At 43.0% G+C, this 21,806-nt stretch overlaps 1 protein-coding gene across 1 annotated transcript; it reads left to right on the top strand.

Annotated features, from left to right (window-relative positions):
- Window positions 1-8,073: 8,073 nt before the first annotated feature.
- Window positions 8,074-21,277, top strand: LOC121284187 (probable G-protein coupled receptor 83). Its single transcript, XM_041199433.1, has 4 exons — window positions 8,074-8,551; window positions 9,747-9,872; window positions 12,111-12,244; window positions 18,870-21,277. Exons 1-4 carry the CDS (start codon window positions 8,174-8,176, stop codon window positions 19,492-19,494), a joined length of 1,263 nt encoding a protein of 420 aa, XP_041055367.1. The 5' UTR covers window positions 8,074-8,173; the 3' UTR covers window positions 19,495-21,277.
- Window positions 21,278-21,806: the final 529 nt, after the last annotated feature.

Here is a 21,806-nt window from a genome sequence, read left to right as displayed (position 1 = left end):
ATTGTACCCATAAATATTAAAGCTTTATTAAAGAAAGCAAGGGGGTTCCCTGTTGGTGCAACAAGTGACTGCACTCATCATATGGAATTGAGCCGTCCATATCACAAAGAATCCAAACTTTGATTCCCCAATTAGCTTATGTCAGTACAACAGGAGTTGAGGACCTTCAGTTAATCTTATTGATTCTGGGGTTTTTAACCCTGATTTAAACACAATAATCAGTTTTGAAAAACATGCATGGATGGGGCATAAAAAGAGGATAGGAGTTGGATCAATTGTGAACCTCCCACTCAGTGCAATCTTAGACCATGTGATTTCCCAATATGCACAGCTTGCAACACTCCTCACAGATAGTGCAGACTTGGAAACTGATCCACAGTGCCTCAACAAAAACCAGAACCTTCGTGCAAGGGATGGAATTTGGGAAAAAATACTCATAAGATCATAAATTGATGTCATGTATCTGCTTTTGAATGGACTCTAGATAAATTCTACTCAAATAAATCATGTTTAAAGTTACTATTCTTTGCATAATACGATATTTATTTTGCTCTTTTTTACTTCTTGGAGTATTTTATATTTCGATTACTGTTGATGCTTTGTCTTACTTCTGTTACACAACATTGTGCCCTGAATTTCTAAAAGGCTTTCAGTCAAGACATATGAGAAATATGTTCCAAAAAGAGTATTTAATCCCTTGTGGACCTATTTTCATGAATTATTGTATTCAGTATTTTGCTTGTCTTCCTGCTCCTCTCTATTACTCAAGTTGTAGATAAATCTGACCATTGATTTTACACTGTATGCATTTTTGTAGAGGATGATAATTCCCAAAAGAGTCAGAAGGAAATAGTAGGCATCCTTCCTAATCGTTATATGCCCATTAATGGTTAATTTTAAGGGTGCCGATATTGGTTTGTAAGAAACTCAAATCTGCTTCTGGAAGCCTACCATTTTTTTAAATCAAGAAATAATGAAAAATGTTGGGAGAAAGCTTGCAAGGTAAAATATAAATGAAAAGAACATTTACAGACTACTAAAATAACTAAATACTTTAATTCTTGATTTTGTTACTCAATTTATGCTGTTTTTAAATTTTTTCAAGTGAAGTTTTTTGGTGTCAGGGTACAATATTTTGATTGGTATCATAAAATATAGAAACAAGTTGTTAGCAGTCAATCTTGTAATTATTTACAAGCCTTGTAAGCCTTGTAATTATTTCTGAATAAGTGGCAAATACAAAGGTACATAAATATTGAATTAATTGCCTGTAAATAATGAGAGAAATGGTGAGTGCTTAAACTGTTATGGAATAGAATGTTCAATAATTGAGCGAAAAGAGTTGAATTTTCTGCAATGACTTGTTATATTTTAATCCTCTTTGATAGTGTACGATAGCAATTCTTTGCAGAGTGAATTGTGAGCTGGCACTATAGAATATTGACCAAACTACAGAAAAGCTATACTTCACATTAAGTGCTGTACCTCTGTCAAGCCTGAGTCCAGTTAAATGCAGATAATGTAAAATCAGTTATTGTTCTAAGTTTGTACACAGATTTAAGAGTCAAAAGCTCATTTGTGATGTCTTGTGTTTTCTTGAATATTAGGGAATTTTTCATTGCTGTGACTCTGTTTGATATTTTCCTGGTATTTTCCATATTAAGGTTTTGCCTGTAATGCCAACATCTGGCCTCAGAGAGATTAGTTTTGAGAAGCTTCTTGTTCAGATATTCAATAGTTCGTAATAATTTACACAAGATATAAATCAGTTTGAATTATGTTGGTCTCAGCTGATTTTTTCTGTCTACATGTTTGCTTATTTCAGAAAGAGGTCAGTTTAAAAAAAATGCTCCCTGTATGTGGGTGACACTGGTAAAACTACTTTTATTGCCCATCCCTAGTTAGTCTGAAAAGGCAATGCTAGGCCTTCTCTTTGAACCACTGCGTTGTGCTCATGATATCCCTTGAATTTAATGGACAGAAATTCCAGGATTTTCCAAAGACAATGAAAGGACAATGATAAACAGTCAGGTCAGGATGTTGTATACTTGGAAGGAACTTGGACATGATGATATTCCCATTATATTATTATTCTTATTCTTTATGATGGTAGAGATCATGGGTTGTAAAGTGCTGTCTAAGTCAACTTGGTTAGTGATGCAACGCATCCTGTAGATCATAAATATTGTAATCACAGAGGTTGGATATTGGTTTCAGTGGCGAGTTGGCTGATCAGCAGATAACTTTGGCCTGGATGGTGCTGACCTTCTTGAGTGATGTTCAGCTGCACCCAACCAGAATGTGGTGAGTATTCCATTACAATCTCATTAGGACATTGCAACAAATAACATATGATTGTGAATAGCATTCGGATCAAGGGAAAAAGTCCAGGATGTTTGAGTCAAAACATCATGGGCGGAATTTTCCGTTCCCGCTGCTAGCGGGCATGATAGTTGGCGTGGGCAGACAATATGGCACAACGGCGGGAAGGCAGGTCGCAATCGTCCGCTCAGTCTGCTGATGGCAGGCCGCATTTCCTGCCAACGGTCATTGGGGAGCTCATTGTAATACATCAGCAAATCATTAAAAGGCCAACCCGTCAGGCTGTTGTATCACTGCCAGGTCGTCTGTCCACATCGGCGGGAAAGCATATTGACGTGTTTCACAACACAACACAATGTGCAACCTTCACTTTGGGGGAACTGGAGTGAGTGGACAGCATTGTTCTGCAGGGTCACCTGTTGCTTTGTAGACTTCAGGGGCGCCAGGGTGAAGTGCTGCCCAACCTCGGAGGCAACTGTTATCGGTGGTTGGGGGGACAATTGCTGCCCTGACATTGGATCCCACGCACAAGAAATCGAGGTGGGGGGCAGGGTAGGTGAAGGAAGTGGCCATGCAGTAGGGACAGCTGTATAAACTGACCATCCCCTCTGCAACTGAGACAGACCAGGCACAACCACAGTGATCATTGGGGTTGGGCTCCTAGACTGCCCGCCCATGCAAGCAACACAGAGTCACCAAAGTGCCACCAAGCGCCCCATACCTTACCCCCACCCCCCCCCCCCCACACCACCAGCACAGACTGTGAATCCATGACCACTTTACTGGACCGCGGAGCTGTTGGACTGCACACATTGTACAATCTCCTCGCCAACGAGGCATGTAGCAGTCACTGCTGGAGCCACTCACAGCCCCTTGCAATCTCAGCATCCCAGGTAGGAGCAGTCTCCCTCATGTTACAGGCTGACAGGGAAGCCGAGCACTGCACTTATCTGTAGCCATCCAAGGGTGGCCAGCGCTCTCCAGGAAGCATTAAGGGACCATCACATAGGGCCTGTAAAGGTGCTAAGTACACCCATGCTAACCACGTTTCTCTCTCTCTCTTTCATGCTGCAGGAGGACCACATCAGGAGCATGGAGCCTGGTGACCTAGCTGTATGCCAGATGACCTACAGAGAGTGAAGAAGATGGAGGAGAGAGTGACTGAAGCTCCTGGCCACACAAAGGCAGGAGCAGCAATCTCAGAAAGGGGATGCTGGGGCTCCCACACACGCTGCCCAGGAGCGACAGCGAGCCATGGCTGTTCAGTGCATAGCAATACCCAGGGTCTATAGATACCGCCTGTCATTCCTGCAGATGACTGAGAACCAGTGTTGCCAATGACTGTGCATGTCTAGGGACCTAGTTACTCACATCTGCCACTTACTACAGGACTTGGCACCAAGGGTTCATGGAGGGTATGCACTGCCAGTGACTGTGAAAGTGACCGTGGCGCTCAGTTTCTATGCCAGTGGCTCCTTTCAGGGCTCCAAAGGTGACCTCTGTGGGATTTCACAATCCACCACCCACAAATGTATCCATGAGGTCGTGGATGCCACCTTCAGGAGGGCACACAGCTTTGTGCATTTCACCCAGGACCGGGACAGCCAGGATGCAAGAGCGATTGGATTGTCCTGGATCTTGGGATTCCCGCTGGTGCAGGGTGCAACTGACTGCACTTATGTGGTGCTCAGTCTCCATCGCTACACACGTGGACGACATCAACCACAGGGGGTTCCATTCGCTGAATGTGCAGCTGGTGTGCGACCACCAGAAATCCATCTTGCAGGCGTGCGCACGGTGTCCAGGGAGTGTGCACGACACCTACATCCTCAGTCGGTCACAGATCCCCAGAGTCTTCCAGGGTGCACAGAAGCTTCAGGGATGGTTCCTCAGGGACAAGGGCTACTGGCAGAGGACATGGCTGATGACACCCATGCGGCGCCCTCAGACTGCAGCAGAGCGACGCTATAATAAGGCTCATGCTGCAGCTCGCAAATTGGTGGAGTTACTTACCCTGGCAGAACATAGGAGATCATTCATCCTTTTGCGGCACTGGATGGCTGTCCTCTTCTGAAAGATGTTGGCGCTGACCATCTCTGCCACAGTCAAACTGGATTGGTCATGTTGCTGCCCATTCCATGATCAAAGTGGGCATACAGGACATCCACCGCATCCAGCGTTTGCTCACGGGACCTGTTGTTGAAGCGGGGACTGTGGTCCTTTTTCCTTTGCTGGCCATGTCTCCCAGGCAGTGGTGGTGAGTTGATGGCGATGAATGCTATGCTGGCAGCTGCCTTTTAAACATGGCGGCCAGCACGATGCAAGGGCGGGGTGATGGTGGGCAGACAAATAAGAGCCCACCTGCCATGGAAATGGTGTGCTTCCTGGGAATGCTTAAGTAATGTGGCTGGGCTCAGGATGACATTGTATGAAAACCCACCATCACCGTCAGTGGGTGGAAAGCCATTTTGCCCGCCCGCTACTGCACTTAGTGCAAATTTGGGAAAACTACCCCTCCCCCGCTCCACCGCCCATGCTTTCGAGCTTGATGTAATTAATCAGAAATTGACATGAACATTTACTGTCACTTGGGCAACTCCAGATAAGTCTTGAAATAAGTAACCATTTTAAATTGCATAGTCAATCGCCTGGGCCTAGATAATACAACATTTGATTCATTCAAAGTATCAGTAGTTATACTGATGACCAGTCTGAGGTAAAATGTAGAAGTGCAGAGAAAACATTTTGGTCCTGTAGTGAATCTTCCTTCAATTATTTTAAAACAGTAGTTTTGTTCTAAAACTTTATTTCATTTCCAGATGAAAAGCTGTAAAACCTTCTGACTCTTGTCTGATATATACTGAATTAAGAAAAAAACATTTTCTGCACTAAGGTACTTTAAGAACCTATATGAATGGGAAATGCCTAATTTAGTTGCCTTTCTGAAAAGAGTCCGATTAACATGTTGATTTCTTCTATTCTTAAAGCCATTACAAACAATGTTACTGAAACTTTAGACTGTGACTACACATCTGTCCAGAGAAAAATATTTCTAAATTAGACTCAAAACTTTCATCTTGATCTACCCTTACCTGCACACCAACCATACTAGCTCCAAAGTAGTTGTCGATTTAGTTTCCGGATGATTGTAGATACTGCTGGCATGGTGCATGTTTATTGCTTATCCCAAATGCCCTTGAGAAGGTGACAGCAACTCTTCGATCTAAACAAGTTGGACTTAGTGCTGATAGTAATGGATGATGAGAGTGCATAATGATCATACTTGGTCACAGTTATTCTCATAAAGTGTTTGCAGCAGTGGCACAAGCCAAAAGAGCACAGGACTGCAACCATTACACCATTTAGAGTAATCTTGAGGGAGGTGTGGCAGCCATACATAATATGCTACAATATCCGCATTCAGAATTTTACCAGCTGATCCTCAAAACCTTTGTACTTTCATCTACTGAGCTGCAGAAACCACCCCCCCACCGCCCCCCCCCCCACCCCCCCCAATTAAACCCAGACTTGAGCCAAAGCAAATGATAGGTTTACCGATCCTTGATGACAGCTCCTCACACCCCGCTTCCTGTAAGGACTCCATCCCATTCTCTCAGTTCCTTTGCCTCCGTCGCATCTGTTCTGATGATGCCACTTTCAAAAACAGTTCCTCTGACATGTCCTCCTTCTTCCTTAACCGAGGTTTTCCACCCACGGTGGTTCACAGGGCCCTCCTCCCGCACATCCACCCTCACACCTTCCTCTCCCTCCCAGAACCATGATGGGGGCCCCCTTGTCCTCACTTATCACCCCACCAGCCTTCGCATTCAAAGGATCATCCTCCGCCATTTCCGCCAACTCCAGCATGATGCCACCATCAAACACATCTTCCCTTCACCCCCCCCCCCCCCCCCCGGCGGCATTCTGCAGGGATCATTCCCTTTGTGACATCCTGGTCCACTCCTCCATCACCCCCTACACCTCAACCCCCTCCCATGGCACCTTCCATGCAACCGCAGAAGGTGCAACACTTGCCACTTTACTTCCCCTCTCCTCACCGTCCACGGGCCCAAACACTCCTTTCAAGTGAAGCAGCATTTTGCTCGTACTTCCCTCAATTTAGTCTACTGCATTCGTTGCTCCCAATGCAGTTTCCTCTACATTGGAGAGACCAAACGCAGACTGGGTGACCCTTTGTGGAACACCTTCGGTCTGTCTGCAAGCATGACCCAGACCTCCCTGTCGCTTGCCATTTCAACACTCCACCCTGCTCTGATGTCCACATGTCTGTCCTTGGCTTGCTGCAATGTTCCAGTGAAGCTCAACGCAAACTGGAGGAACAGCACCTCATCTTCCGACTAGGCACGTTACAGCCTTCCGGACTGAATATTGAGTTCAACAATTTTAGATCATGAACTCTCTCCTCCATCCCCACCCCCTTTCCGATCCCCCCTTTTTTCCCAACAATTTATATAGATTTTTCTTTTCCCACCTATTTCCATTATTTTTAAATGTATTTCCATCCATTGTTTTATCGCTGCCTTTTAGCCTATTTGGATCCCTTCCATCACCCCACCCCAACTAGTGCATCTGTACCTTGCTTGTCCTTTCTACCCTTAATTAGAACATTTCTTAGATAATATCACCACCTTCAACACTTCTTTGTCCTTTTGTCTATGACATCTTCTGGCAATCTCCACCTATCACTGGCCCTCTCTATCCAGCTCTACCTGTCCCCCACCCCCCTTAAACCAGCTTATATTTCACCTCTTTTCTATTTTTACTTAGTTTTGTTGAAGAGCCACACGGACTCGAAACGTCAACTGTGTTCCTCTCCGCAGATGCTGTCAGACCTGCTGAGTTTTTCCAGGTATTTTTATTTTTGATTTCCTGCATCCGCAGTTTTTTGCTTGTATCATAGGTTTACTGATGTCTGGCCCCATCTATTAGTTTTACTAAGACTCTGCTGCATCCTAAAATGTACGAACGAAGAAGACTTGATTAGGAACTGGATTCCCGCTTGCGTGCACTTCCACCCAAAAACCACCGAAATACATTTATGAACAAAACGAAGCGCTGGTTTGTGGACAGCAACCAAGACGAGACCGTTGCAGAGTTTTATAATTAGTTTTTTTTTTCCAAATCCAGAGCAAGTCGATAGCGACTAAAAACGGAGAATTCAATCTGAGGCCAGTATCATTGATGAATGACTATGGATGGACAAAAATAAAATCCCTGATATATGTTATAGGTTCTAGTGAGAGATTTAAAAATCCGCGCTCGTTCCATTTAGGCAAAAATTGTATTTTTTCGGTTCATGACTGAAAGTGAAAATTAAAGAAAGGATGAAATATGCAAATCACCGAATCGGGAAAGACGAATGAAACCGAATGATATGTGCCTACAAAACTGAACAGAAAAATAAAGCACAAAATGTTGTTATGCAGGTCCTAAAGAAATAACACATAGCTTCTTTGAAGGTGAGGAGACGTCACCGTATTCAACAACCCGAAGCATCAATTGGCTACAAGTGCGTGTCACCATGTGCGTGGGTTTCAGCTTAGTTCATATAAAACAAACTCCCACAACAGTCACCCGATAGCAGCAAAATCTTCGACCACGGCACTGCGAAGATACACAGCGACCAAAACCCAGATTGACGCGCTACAGATGGAGTAAACCTTCAGCACTGTCAAGGCAAAATGAGAGCTTTGAAAGGTTAGCAAAGCGATTCCTTTGTTTAGCACCGAATGTTCGGATGCCTGCATCGTAGCAACTTTTCCCGAAAGCATCAAAAAGCCGGATTCCGCCAACATCCGACCTGTTGAAAATACAAGGGAGTTTTTGAATAATGAGCCGTTACATGTGGCCCTCTCTTCCCTATTTAGCCAAGGTTTTTCAAAGATCATACAACTTACTTAACGCTAGCCTCCCCCAGTTACCTGTTCTGTCGAACAGGACTTTCTTTCCTTGGGGTAACTTTACTCTGGACGATTGGGAGAGCTTTGTGGACTCGGCAAAATACGAAGCGGAATCCCAAAATGCAACCGTCAAAGCTTTGCTTATTGTGGCATATTCGGTTATTATAGTGATCTCTCTGTTTGGGAATATCCTGGTGTGCCAGGTCGTAATAAAGAACAAGCGGATGCATTCTGCCACCAGCCTGTTCATTGTTAATCTCGCCGTAGCGGACATCATGATCACCCTTCTTAATACTCCGTTTACACTGGTAAGACGTTAATTATTTATGGGGGGGGTGTACTTTTTACACTTCCTTGCATTTTTCATGTGTACTGAGAACGTTGCACCAAATCGGAAATGCAAACAACGACGTGCATTTATATAGCGCCTTTAACATAGTAAACCATCCCATAGCACTACACAGAAGCGTTATCAGATTAAAAAGTGATACCTAGCTGCATCCAGAGATATTAGGACAGATGACTAAAAGACTTGGTCAGACATGCTATGTCTGCCATGGAAACAGTGTAGTAGTTGAGGACAACTTACATGCAAAATGATGACATGCCATAGATTTTCTTACACTGAGTTATACAAAATAATCAGACTGCACCGTTGTCTATGGTTCACCGGTTTACTTGAGCACAAAGTGTATGGGTCCAAACCACATGCAAACAACTTTTGATAACAACTAAGTGGTGGCATTGTTCTAAAACCTCCACTTATGTTCCTTACAGTAGCTGTGATGGTATAGCCAGCTCAACTGATACTACATCTTGTTAATTGCACGTGTTTTTTCCACCCCAATCCGGACCTTTACTGCATTTGAATCTCAATTTAAAAAATTAAAAATTTGAAGCGTTTAACTGGAACCTTTAGAGGTTACTGTTTTGTGCAACACTCAAGCTGTAGAACCTCTGGATTACCTGAATAAAGCGTTATTCATGCTTCTTGGACAAGTTATTTAAACATTTGTATGTAACAAGCACACGCTGACAGGGTTCGTTTTCCATTTTAAACGTCTTTGACTGAATTTATGGTAAATTGACGTGTAAACGAACAGCATATGTGAATACAATAGCGACAAACAGCAAATGGCACTCAGCTTGAAGTACAACCTTGTTCTGAATTAACTTCTACATTTGGGTAATTCTGTTTTGCAGAGTATGGCAGCGTATTTTTAATTTTCGTGCAAATGTCATTGCTATAACTGTCGACAAAATGAATAGTATAATTAAACAATTAGAGGGCGATTATTAAAATCATTCCTTAGTAAATTGTATTTTTCCTATCGGTAATTTATACAAAAAGGTGGAATTTCTGCACTTAAAGGTGTACATCTTGTTCCCTGGTTATATATGTCATGACTCCCAGGACACCACAGTTGCAGGCAACAGACATAAACGGGATTGTATTTGTTTGTAGCATTGCATGAATAATCTTCTGGTATTTTTGATTGACAGGTTCGGTTCGTAAACAGCACTTGGGTTTTCGGGCAGGTCATGTGTCACGTCAGCCGCTTTGCTCAGTACTGCTCTTTGCACGTCTCCACCCTCACCTTAACAGCCATCGCCCTAGACAGGCATCAGGTAACTAATCAAATTTGTATGAAGACAAATTACAGTGAACTCTACTTCCTTTGGAAACCTTTTGTGGTTTCCAGCCACCAATAAAGGCTTTAACAGATTGTTGGTCTTTGAAAAAGAATGTATTGTATTCGGAAGTTTCCACGGTTATTTGGCCAATCCTAAAGCCTGCTTTTCTTAACAAACACGAAAAATGACCAAATGTTAAAGTAGGTGAGTTTTCACATGTTAGCTTACGGCATAGAGTTAATTTTGTCCTTTAATAATATTCTTTAATTTAGTACCACCCCGCCCCCCAACATAAGTATTTAAGTAAGAGTTTGTTCAGGTCGCTAATGTGAAACAAAGCTTGATCAAGTCGCCAGAACACCGTTTGGTGGATAATTAGCAGGATGAATCAGTACACATACTGGAAGTAGTTGACTCAAGTTATTAATTAGCGTATTTTGTAATCATAATGAAGATACAAAAGCTGGTTTTGCATTGACTGTTGCATAACGTAACCCACAAGTGGACAGACCTCTAAAATCCCTATTTCCAGTCAATTCCCAAGAACTGTAGGTGGTGGTATAACAGAACAACTTTTCTGTCATTGCAAAGTGATGTTCAATTGAAAGCAATGCAAAAGTATTTGTATAGTCCCGGAGTCGGGTCCAAACAAAGCAAAAAGGTGTCCAATCCCTTTGGGGGATGGCGCTCCGCATCGCTTTGTGATTGACATCACTTGTAGTATAACTCCCGTGCAGTTTCACATTATGATCTGAGGTGGGTAGCTACGGAACAACTATAACCATAGATTTTTTTAATTCTAACATTCCAAGGAGTCTCCTAAACATACCACATAATTGTATAGAATCTCTTTGGCATAGGATCTGAACTCCATAGTGCTTCTTCCCTCACAAGAATGCTGTGAGAGGTTCATCGTGAGTCAAACCTCCGTCGCTGTAGAACAATCACTTATTCTCGCTGCAACCCAATCCCCCCTTTAACCTTTTCCGAGCTAAAACATGCGGTGTGAACCATTCATTGAACAGTTCGCGTTTGGTTACCAAGCTAAAGGCAAAGGAAAGCAATCAGTATTTGCAGCATTTCATACTTTCAGAACTGAGACCTCAGGCAACGCCCAGTGCCCACGGATCCGTTTCCGGCGCTGTTCATCTACCCGGTGCTGGATATCTTGCATTGTTTCTAAAATACTCAAATATTTTAAAATAGACCTAAAATAGTTTCTCTATTTTTAAATGGAAGCAGATGCTCGGAATATTTCTGGATTCGCTTGAATCAGTTGTAGTTATTAACTGTAAAATGTTTTACAACACGAAGCAGCAGTTATTGATAGCAGTGTTATTTACCCTTTAAGCTTCATCACATTAAATTGTTCATTAATTCAACTGTCCCTGAATGCAATTTCTCGGCTCGCTCTCCCCCCTTTTTTGGGCGTACTTTTTCTTCTTTTCCCTTGTTGTAATTGTACTATTTTGGAGTTTAACGTATTAAATGTAAAATAAAGACATGCAACATCGCAAAAAGTCATTTAACAGTAGTTCAGCAGTAAGAGGCGATTTTCTGCCGCGGGTTCTTTGAATGTTTGGTTTTGAGACTGTGAACATAGCGATACAGCAACGAATGATTTCGGAGCTGCTGTCATTTCAGAGACAACACTGCTTCAACCAGACCTCTGCAGAGCTCTGCGCACGCGTAGTTACAGTAACACACACACACGACATTTCAATCGACTCGGGGTATATGTTTTTTTTAAATACTCAGACCAGGTGATGACCTGACCAGGGTGTTTTTTTTCTCTCTCGGAGTCAGGTGACCTGTAAATGATTTCACTTTGAAAAGGAAATGAAAGGCCCTGAAATATGCCGCGTGTTACTAATGCACGGATGCTTTCAGTATTCAGCTGAAAATCCCACCTGCACTGTTTGTGGTTGACCCTTAAATGCCCCCTGAACAAGAGCAATTAGGGATGGGCAATAAATGCTGGCCTAGCCAGCGACGCCCACATCCCATGAATGAATAAAAAGTTATTCGTTTAAACGGTGCCAGAATCTCCAGCAGAACACTGGAGGGAGGAATTTTAGGCAAAAGTGTTAAATGCTCTATCATTTGCTGTGAAGGTGAGATTAGAAGTGGGTCGGAAAAACTAAAGGGGGAGTTTTGGGGAGGTAACCATGTAACGTAATATTGCATAAATCTTTTATCTATATTAGAAATGAATGATTCTACCTTGTGTAGGTTATCATGCATCCTTTGAAGCCACGTGTGCCACCGGCAAAGGGTGTACTTTACATCATCATCATCTGGATTATGGCCAGTTGCTTCTCTCTCCCACATGCTATCTATCAGAAGCTCTTCAAATTTGAATACAGGTAAATATTCAGAGATTGATTATCTTGATTGAGCTTCTTGTTTGTCTTCTATAAATGTGGAATTTGAATAGATTGCTTTTCTCAGTGGTAGCTCTCACACTGCTAATAGGATATATGAGATGTGGCAAGTGTAGCATGCTCTGGAGGAACAGTTGACTTTGGACTTACTGGGCTGAATTTTACCAGCCCTTCAGAGATGTGCTGGAAGGTGGGAGAATTTGTAACCTCACAACAAAAGGTGCTGTGAGGGAAGCCTGACATCTTTATGTCACAACTGGATATTCCAAAGGGTGGCCAGCATGGCAGGGGGTCCTTGTGCTGAGATGTTGTGGAAGGGTAATTAAGACTGTTTAAAAGGCAACTAATTGCTAGTTTACAGGAATTTCAAATTCTACGATGTGTGTATGGGAACAACAGGGCTTCAGATTCTCGCCAGGTATAAAGAGGCTGTGAATAAGCAGGAGATCTATGAGATCTTTGGAAACAAAGTGCAACTATTTGACATGGGTCTCATTCACTCAAGCCTTGCGACCTCTGGTGAGGAAGAGCAACAGAGAGGGAGGGAACTGCATCCACAGGCAGTTGGGCAGCCACAACCTGAGGGTCAAGCATGAGCCTCTGAGGAGACAAGGAGGAGAAGGGTACATAGGGGCATGCAACCAGCCACTCGTATGTGGAAGAGGTTACCCACCAGAGAGGTCGACCATCAGAGGCTCAGAGTGGCCATGTCATCGAGGACTGTGTCTCTTCAGGGAGGCAATTGCAGATCCATGTGCCATGATGGAGGAAGAGCTGAGCCTGAAAGGAAATGGTAGTCATGCAATATCTGAGATGCTAAAGGTCCCCATGGTGTTGAACTTCTACAGCTCAGGATTGTTCTGGGATCTTCCGGAAATATGTCTGTGATTTCTCAGTTCGTGGCTTATTGCTGCATCAAGATGGTCATCAGTGTCATCTTCAAGAGGGACAACCAGAACATAGGCTTTCATACTAACCCGGAAATTCAAACTGAGAGACCCATTGGGTCAGAGTCATTGCTGGATTCCCCCTATTGCAGGGTGTCATCGACTGTACTCATATGGCCATCAAGGCTCCCTTCAGACCAGACAACAACCTTCATCTACTCACTCAGTGTACAACTGGTTTGCAACCACTGCAAACACTTCGTTCAGGTGTGTGCATGGTTCCCAGGAAGCAATGACATACTGAGGTAGTCCCAGGTGCCAGGTCTTTTCAGGACACCAGATGGATCAGATGGATACTGAGTGATAAGGGCTACCCACTGAAGACATTGGCTACTGATGCCTGTAGAATCCCAAGCACTGTTGCAGAAAAGAGGTACAACACCTGCCTTGGGACAACTTGAATGACCATCAAGCAGGTCACAGGCCTTCTGAAGATGTGGTTCAGATGCCTGGATTGATCTGGTGGAGTCCTTCAGTATTCCCCAGCAAGAGGAAATGTTCAGAACCATTCGCCACACCTCAGATATTGAAGCAGTCCATGTCCACATGTAGCAAGATCTGAACAATATCCAATCTTGGGCTGACAAGTGGCAAGTAACATTCGCGCCATATGAGTGCCAGGCAATGACTATCTCGAACAAGAGAGAACCTAACCATCTTCCCTTGACATTCAATGGTATTACCATCACTGAATCTGCCACTATCAACATCCTGGGGGTTACCATTGACCAGAAGCTGAACTGGACAAGCCATATAAGTACTGTGGCTACAAGAGCAGGTCAGAGGCTAGGAATCCTGCAGTGAGTAATTCACCTCCTGGCGTCTCAAAGCCTGTCCACCATCTATAAGGCACAAGTCAGGAGCATGATGGAATACTCCCCACTTGCCTGGATGAGTGCAGCTCCCACAACACTCAAAGCAACTCGCTTGATTGGCACCTCATCCACAAACATTCACTCCCTCCACCACTGACGAACACTGGCAGCAGCATGTACCATCTACAAGATGCACCGCAGGAATTCACCAAGCTTCCTTAGGCAGCACCTTCTAAACCCATGACCACTACCATCTAGAAGGCCAAGGGCAGCAGATACATGGGAACAGCACCACCTGGAAGTTCCTTTCCAAGCCACTCACCATCCTGACTTGGAACTATATTGCCGTTCCTTCACTATTGCTGGGTTAAAATCCTGGAACTCTCTCTCTCTAACAGCACTCTGTGTTTACCTATGCCACAGGGACTGCAGCGGTTCAAAAAGGCAGCTCACCAACTCCTCAACAACAATTAGGATGGGCAATAAATGCTGGCCTAGCCAGTGAAACATACATCCTGTAAGTGAATAAAAAAAGAGGTCTCAAGTGTCACCATGCTGTGCTCTGCTCTGCAAAGCCTGGCACTACAGAGGGTAAAGGCCTTGAATAATAAGGATATCATGGAGTGCGATGCCTCCTGCAAGGATGAGGATATGGAGGAAGATGCTGACCAGGTGCTGAATGATGAAGAACCCCAAAGACTGCAAGCAAGGCACAGTGAGGTATGCACAAGGGAGGATTGCGACTCACTAATATAGACACATTTTACATGATCCTTGCTGACAGTTCCGTGCATCCAATAAATCTACAGCCTTCTGGAGCCATTTTGCTGTTTTCTTGACAGCGCTTCACATTTTTGACAGCAGCATGGGGAATACATTGACTTCATGTAGATTGGTCCTTCACATCCATTCCTGGAGGGAGCCAGGGTACTTTCAAAGGCCCAGCAGCTCACGCCAAATGAAAGACTTTCTCTTGCCTTGCAACATTGCACATTTATTGGGAAAGAAAAGATTGCAAGTCAGCATGCATTAACAAAAAATAAACCCACCAATCCCCAGTGCAGCTACATGGTCATCTTCTGTGTGGTGCTCCCCCTGTGTTGTCAGCTGACATGGAGGCTACTGTGTTTTTCAACTAGATCGGTGGTTGTCTTCTTGCTGCCTGAAGCCTGAAGGGCCCCGGCATATTGAGGCCCTCATACACAAGTGCATTCCCTTTCTACCAATCTCATATTTACATATAACTGAGTGAGGGATAAGGTAGTGTAGGTGCTAATATCACTGGTAATCCTGAGGCCCAGGGTAATGCTCCAGGGACACAGGTTCAAAGCCCCACCATGGTAGCTGGTGGAATTGAAATTCAATTAATACATCAGGAAAGTAAAGCCAGTCTCCATAATGGTGACGATAAAACTATCATCATTTGTTGTAAAAACTCACCTGGTTTACTAATGCACCTTTAGGGAAGGAAATCTGCCATCCTTACCTGGACCAGTCTGAAATGGCCAAGCAAGCCACTCAGTTCAAGGATAATTCAGGGTGGGCAATAACACCCACATCCAATGAAAGAATTTTTAAAAATTCACGTGTAAGGCTGTAAGGTAAGCAATATGTGCTGCACTCATTCTGGCGGATTGCATAAGGTCACTTACTCACTTGTGGCACTGCAGCTGGGTTCTAGGGATGATCCCATGGCTGTTAACCTCCTCTGTGATCTCCATCCATACTGGCTTTGTCTAGTGGCTGGGATCCTTCTCCCATTCCACAGGAAGAGGACATCTGTCCTTGCTTGATCAGCTTGAAGGAGAACCTGCAGGGGGGCATAATTGAACCGTGGGTTCACCCTGGATTTTCCTTCAACTATTCCTCCTGTTGCTGTCTTTCCTGGGGCTTCACTATGTGCTGTCTTTGTGGGTAGGTCGAATTGACAGACTATTAGAAACCCTTTAAATATGATATCAGCACTTCTCGTAGCAGGATCTCATGCCGCCTGCAATGCCTGAGTGGACAGCTCCTCTGTCTCTGGCAATTAATAAGCTGGCTGCAATTGAATCACTGGCTCCAGCACCCCCCCCCCCCCCCGCCCGAGTGGCAAAGGCTCCCACCCCTGTCTTTGGTATCGGAGATCAATTGCCATGATTAGTCAGCAATGCCATTATTGTGGTATCCTGCCACTGCCAAGACTGGAGAAGGAAGGTTCCTATAAATCAAATATTTAAGTGTATTCAAGTTGGCACTTTCAGTGATCTCCATTTTAAATAAGACATTAAACCAAGGCCCTTTCTCAGGTCATTGTAAAATATCCCACAGTACTATTTGAAGAAGTGTTCACTCAATGTCCTAGCAATACTTAAACCTCAGCCAGCATAATTTAAAATGGATTATCTGGTCATGTGCTGCTATTGGTGAAATCTTGCTGGCCACAAATTGACTACTGTGTTTCCCCACATGTCAAGAATGACTGCACTTTAAAAGTATTTCATTGGCTGTAAAGGTCTGAAGAATTGCTTGATGTTACATGAAATGCTAGTTCTCTCCATTTTATTTCATTCAATGAATGAAACTTTAAAGTCTTCAAGAAGGTACCATAATTTATGCACAATATCCTATGACAACTGTTCTTTTTAATGTTAAAACTAAACAAACCCAACATGTAACCTTAGTAAAAACAGAATTACGTGGAAAAACTCAGCAGGTCTGGCAGCATTGGCGGAGAAGAACAAAGTTGACGTTTTGAGTCCTCATGACCCTTGAACAGAACTGAGTAAAAATAGGAGAGGGGTGAAATATAAGCTGGTTTAAGGTTGGGGGTGGGGGTGGTGGTGTGGGGGGAGAGAAGTGGGGGGGGTGGTTAGTTGTAGGAACAAGCAAGCAGTGATAGGAGCAGATAATCAAAAGATGTCACAGACAAAAGAACAAAGAGGTGTTGAAGGTGGTGAAATTATCTAAAAGAATGTGCTAATTAAGAATGGATGGTAGGACACACAAGGTACAGCTCTAGTGGGGATGGGGTGAAATAAGACTAACAGGGCATAAAGGTATAGATTTAAAAATAATGGAAATAGGTGGGAAAAGAAAAATCTATATAAATTATTGGAAAAAACAAAAGGGAGGGGGAAGAAACGGAAAGAGGGTGGGGATGGAGGAGGGAGTTCAAGATCTAAAGCTGTTGAATTCAATATTCAGTCCGGAAGGCTGTAAAGTGCCTAGTCGGAAGATGAGGCATTGTTCCTCCAGTTTGCGTTGACCTCGTTAACGGCCCTCAACCGTGTCCGGCCCGTCTCCTGCACATCCGCCCTCACGCCTTCTCCTCCCTCCCAGAAACATGATAGGGTCCCCCTTGTCCTCACTCATCACCCCACTAGCCTCCGCATTCAAAGGATGATCCTCCGCCATTTCCGCCAACTCCAGCATGATGCCACCACCAAACACATCTTCCCTTCACCCCCCCCCCGCCGGCGGCATTCCGTAGGGATTGTTCCCTCCGGGATACCCTGGTCCACTCCTCCATCACCCCCTACTCATTAACCCCCACCCACGGCACCTCCCCATGCATACGCAAAAGATGCAATACCTGCCCCTTCACTTCCTCTATCCTCATCATCCAAGGGCCCAAACACTCCTTTCAAGTGAAGCAGCATTTCACTTGCATTTCCCCCAACTTAGTCTACTGCATTCGTTGCTCCCAATGCGGGTCTCCTCTACATTGAAGAGACCAAACGCAAACTGGGTGACCTCTTTGTAGAACACCTGCCGTCTGTCCACAAGAAAGACCCAAACCTCCCTGTAACTTGCCATTTTAACAGTCCGCTCTGCTCTCTTGCCCACATGTCTGTCCTTGGCTTCCTGCATTGTTCCTGTGAAGCTCAACGCAAACTGTAGGAACGGCACCTCATCTTCCGACTAGGCACTTTACAGCCTTCCAGACTGAATATTGAATTCAACAACTTTAGATCTTGAACTCCCTCCTCCATCCCCACCCCCTTTCCGTTTCTTCCCCCTCCCTTTTGTTTTTTCCGATAATTTATATAGATTTTTCTTTTCCCACCTATTTCCATTATTCTTAAATCTATACCTTTTATGCCCTGTTAGTCTTATTTTACCCCACCCCCACTAGATGTGAACCTTGTGTGTCCTGCCATCCATTCTTAATTAGCGCATTCTTTTAGATAATATCACCACCTGCAACACCTCTTTGTTCTTTTGTCTGTGACATCTTTTGATTATCTGCTCCTATCACTGCTTGCTTGTCCCTACAACCAACCCCCCCCACCAAACCCCCCCACTACTGCCCCCCCACCCCCCCCCCACCCCCACCCCCCTCCTTAAAGCAGCTCCTAATTTTACTCAGTTTATTGAAGGGTCAAGAGTACTCGAAACATCAACTTCGTTCTTCTCCGCCGATGCTGTCAGACCTGCTGAGTTTTTCCACGTAATTCTGTTTTTGTTTTGGATTTCCAGCATCCGCAATTTTTTGTTTTTATCTCTATGTAACCTTAGTAGTTTATATAATATGGTTACTAGCTCTCTTTTGAATGTATACTCACTGTCAAATGAATGAATTCATTCAACTGAATTATCTTTGTTCACCAGAGACTGTTAGAACTAAATGTAAAAATTATTACCATCATCATAAGTTCTACTAATGAGTTTGTCCACAAAATCAAATTAAGTGCTAATAACTAAATCATTCATTCCTGGTTATCATGGAACATGGAAGGAACCATGCAACAGAATATTCAAAACACCACTAAAGGTTCTGTAACTCATGTGCTATTTACTTATTCAGTTATTACAAACCATTGATCCCATTGATGACATCATATCTTTTATTTTACATTGCAGCAAAGAAAAGATTCGGAGTTTGTGTGTACCAAACTTCCCAGAGCCAGCAGACCTCTTCTGGAAGTATCTGGACTTGGCCACATTTATCATGTTGTATGTACTTCCCCTTTTAATCATCACTGTCACATACACCACAGTTGCTAAGAAGTTATGGCTTCGCAACGCGATTGGGGATGTGACAACAGAACAGTATTTTGCACACCGACGGAAAAAGAAAAAGACAATTAAAATGCTGATGCTAGTTGTAGTAGTATTTGCTGTCTGTTGGTTTCCTCTGAACTGTTATGTTGTCCTTATTTCGAGTCACATAATTCACACCAACAATGCTCTCTATTTTGCTTTCCACTGGCTTGCCATGAGCAGTACCTGCTATAACCCCTTTATCTATTGCTGGTTGAATGAGAGTTTTCGCTCAGAACTTAAATCACTCTTGAATATATTCAGAAGGGAACATGGAGTGCAGGAGCACATCCTTCCTTCCACGGCCCCTTCTTACAGGCTAGCTTGGCCTGAACAGAATAACTTCAAGAGGGGGCAAGTTCCTCAAAGTCTGCGCTCCAATAGCAACATCCAATCGGGAAAGACAGATATTTCATCGGTTGAGCCAATAGTTGCTGTGAGCTAGGACAGATAGTCCTGCCATTTTCTGGTATCATGTTACAAGCAAGTAGTAATGATTTGGATTTAATTCTTATAATGGCTGCAAAACTGTCAATGTTTGACATTATTCTTTTGTGCAACTGACAGCAACCTCTGTTGTCTGCACATGTGCAGTTAAATATGGAAATCTATATGTTGCTGTCACTGATTCCCTGCTTCTCTATAGGGTGTACTGTTGACATCCTCGCAGATGGAATTCACTGAATTGACACGAAGCTCTGCTTTTTACAATATTATTCTTGCTGTAAAAACCCTTGATAAAGTTACACCTTTTTGAATGAGATGTAACTGGGTTTTTAACAGCATCTTGAATCATAATTATAGCTGAATAGCCTCTCCAGCCCTGAAAACTAATTTTATATTTGAGGAATATTAAACTTATCCATTCCGTAATAAAAAAGAACATAGATTTTTAAGATTTTTTTTAAGTTTGTTTATGATATTTAGTTTCTATCTTTGTCCCATGTGTATGCCTTATCTTTATTTTGTTCTTTGTAAAATTATAAAAAGTGAATGATAAAATCTACTGTTATTCCCTGGTTTTCCATCAGTGAAAATTCTTCAGTGTGATTGGCTATTTAGCCTGTTTGAAGACATTACTGCTAGATCCCCTATAGCTGGCACCAGAATGAAATTAACATCAGCAAAAGAGTTTACCAAATCTTTGTGGGAAGCTTTATTCAAGGTCAGTGGTGTGCAATATCACTTCACCGCTGACCACAAAATCTGGGCCATTGTTTCTGGTTCTAAAAAGTTGTTCCATCATAGTGCCAGTGCACAGTATCTTTTAAGCTCTACTAAGAATGCTACACACTTGAGGATAGTATTTTTTAATCTATTGTATAAACACCAAAATGTGTACATGTACTTCAAACACAATCAATAATATGAAGATTAATTAGTCTCATTGCCTAGTTAAGGCAATGACCTTCACTGGAAATGGTGCATGCCAGGTGAAGTCAGGATCATAAATTGTGCAGACGATTTACAGAAGTTTTGAGCAGGTCATTCAGTATTATAGGGTAGATGTTACAATGTTGCGCTTTCATTGTAAAAACTCAAGTATCAGGAGCATGTATTGGGAATTCAGGCACAGATATCAACAAACCGCCTTGGATTTTCCAACGATTTATTTTAATGATTTGAAAATCCAATGAGGCTGATTGACCTCTAAGCTTAGATTCCTGATATGTGCTCTGGTGCACAAAGTTTGAAGCTGGAATTGTGAATTTGTAGCATCCACTCATACAAGCTTCAGGAATCATATTTAACTTGTACCTGATTGCTGAAGCCAAACTCCTAGAGGCTTACTCAGTTTTAAAATTTATTATTAATGTATAATGCAAAATTCTTTGTGTGGAATTTTTTCCATAGTTATTTTATTAATTTATAAAACTGTAAATACCTTTTGCACCACCTACACCTTTTGAAAAATAAGTTCTTGTCTCTGGTCTCAGGCACATAGCAAAGGGTGAAAGCTGCTAATTAACTACTGTTTTTTTTTATTCACTGATGATAATTTCAGTGGGCACACACCCAAAGGCCAATTATCAGCCAGTCTGAAAAATGTGCTGGCCAATATGATGACACCTACACTCCTGGATAATGTGAGCAATCCTCAAAATTGTGGTCCATAATTTAAAATATTTCTCCCAAGTTTTAATGTGTTAATTCATTGTCTAAGTTTTCTCCTTGTTTTTCACTATGGCTCTTTCAGTACTATTAAATAATAAAAACATTAAACAATGCCTTCTGTTTAAGAGGTTTCTAATATTCCAGCTGCTAAAATTGATACTGAATATAAATATCACTGTATATTGATTTATTCTTCAGCAGCGATGAATGGTAGTTCCTTTCAAAGCTTTGGCTATAGAGACAACTGCTGAAACCCTCATCCTCACCCTTTGTAATCTCTAGACTTGGCTATTCAAATGCACTTCCAGCTGGCCTCCCATCGTCCACCCTCCATACACTTAAGGTCATCCAAAACTTTGTTGCTCATGTCTGAACTTGCACCAAATCCCATTCACCCATCATCCTCATGCTCATTGATCAACACTCCCAGTTAAGGAATGCTTGAATTTTAAAATTCTCATCCTTGTTTTCAAATCCTTCCATGGCCTTGTTCCTCCCTTTTGTTTTAACCTTCCCCAGCCATACAGCTGTCCATGATATCTGCACTTCTACAATTCTGGCCTCTTGTGCACCCCCAATTTCCGTTCACCTTTCCAACATCCACAAGGCACAAATCAGGGGTGTGATGGAATACTGTCCGCT

Source organism: Carcharodon carcharias, chromosome 11, assembly GCF_017639515.1.
Source record: "Carcharodon carcharias isolate sCarCar2 chromosome 11, sCarCar2.pri, whole genome shotgun sequence".
Lineage (NCBI taxonomy): Eukaryota > Metazoa > Chordata > Chondrichthyes > Lamniformes > Lamnidae > Carcharodon > Carcharodon carcharias.
Note: the sequence above shows the minus strand (reverse complement) of the source record. Positions and strands in the feature narration are given on the sequence as shown.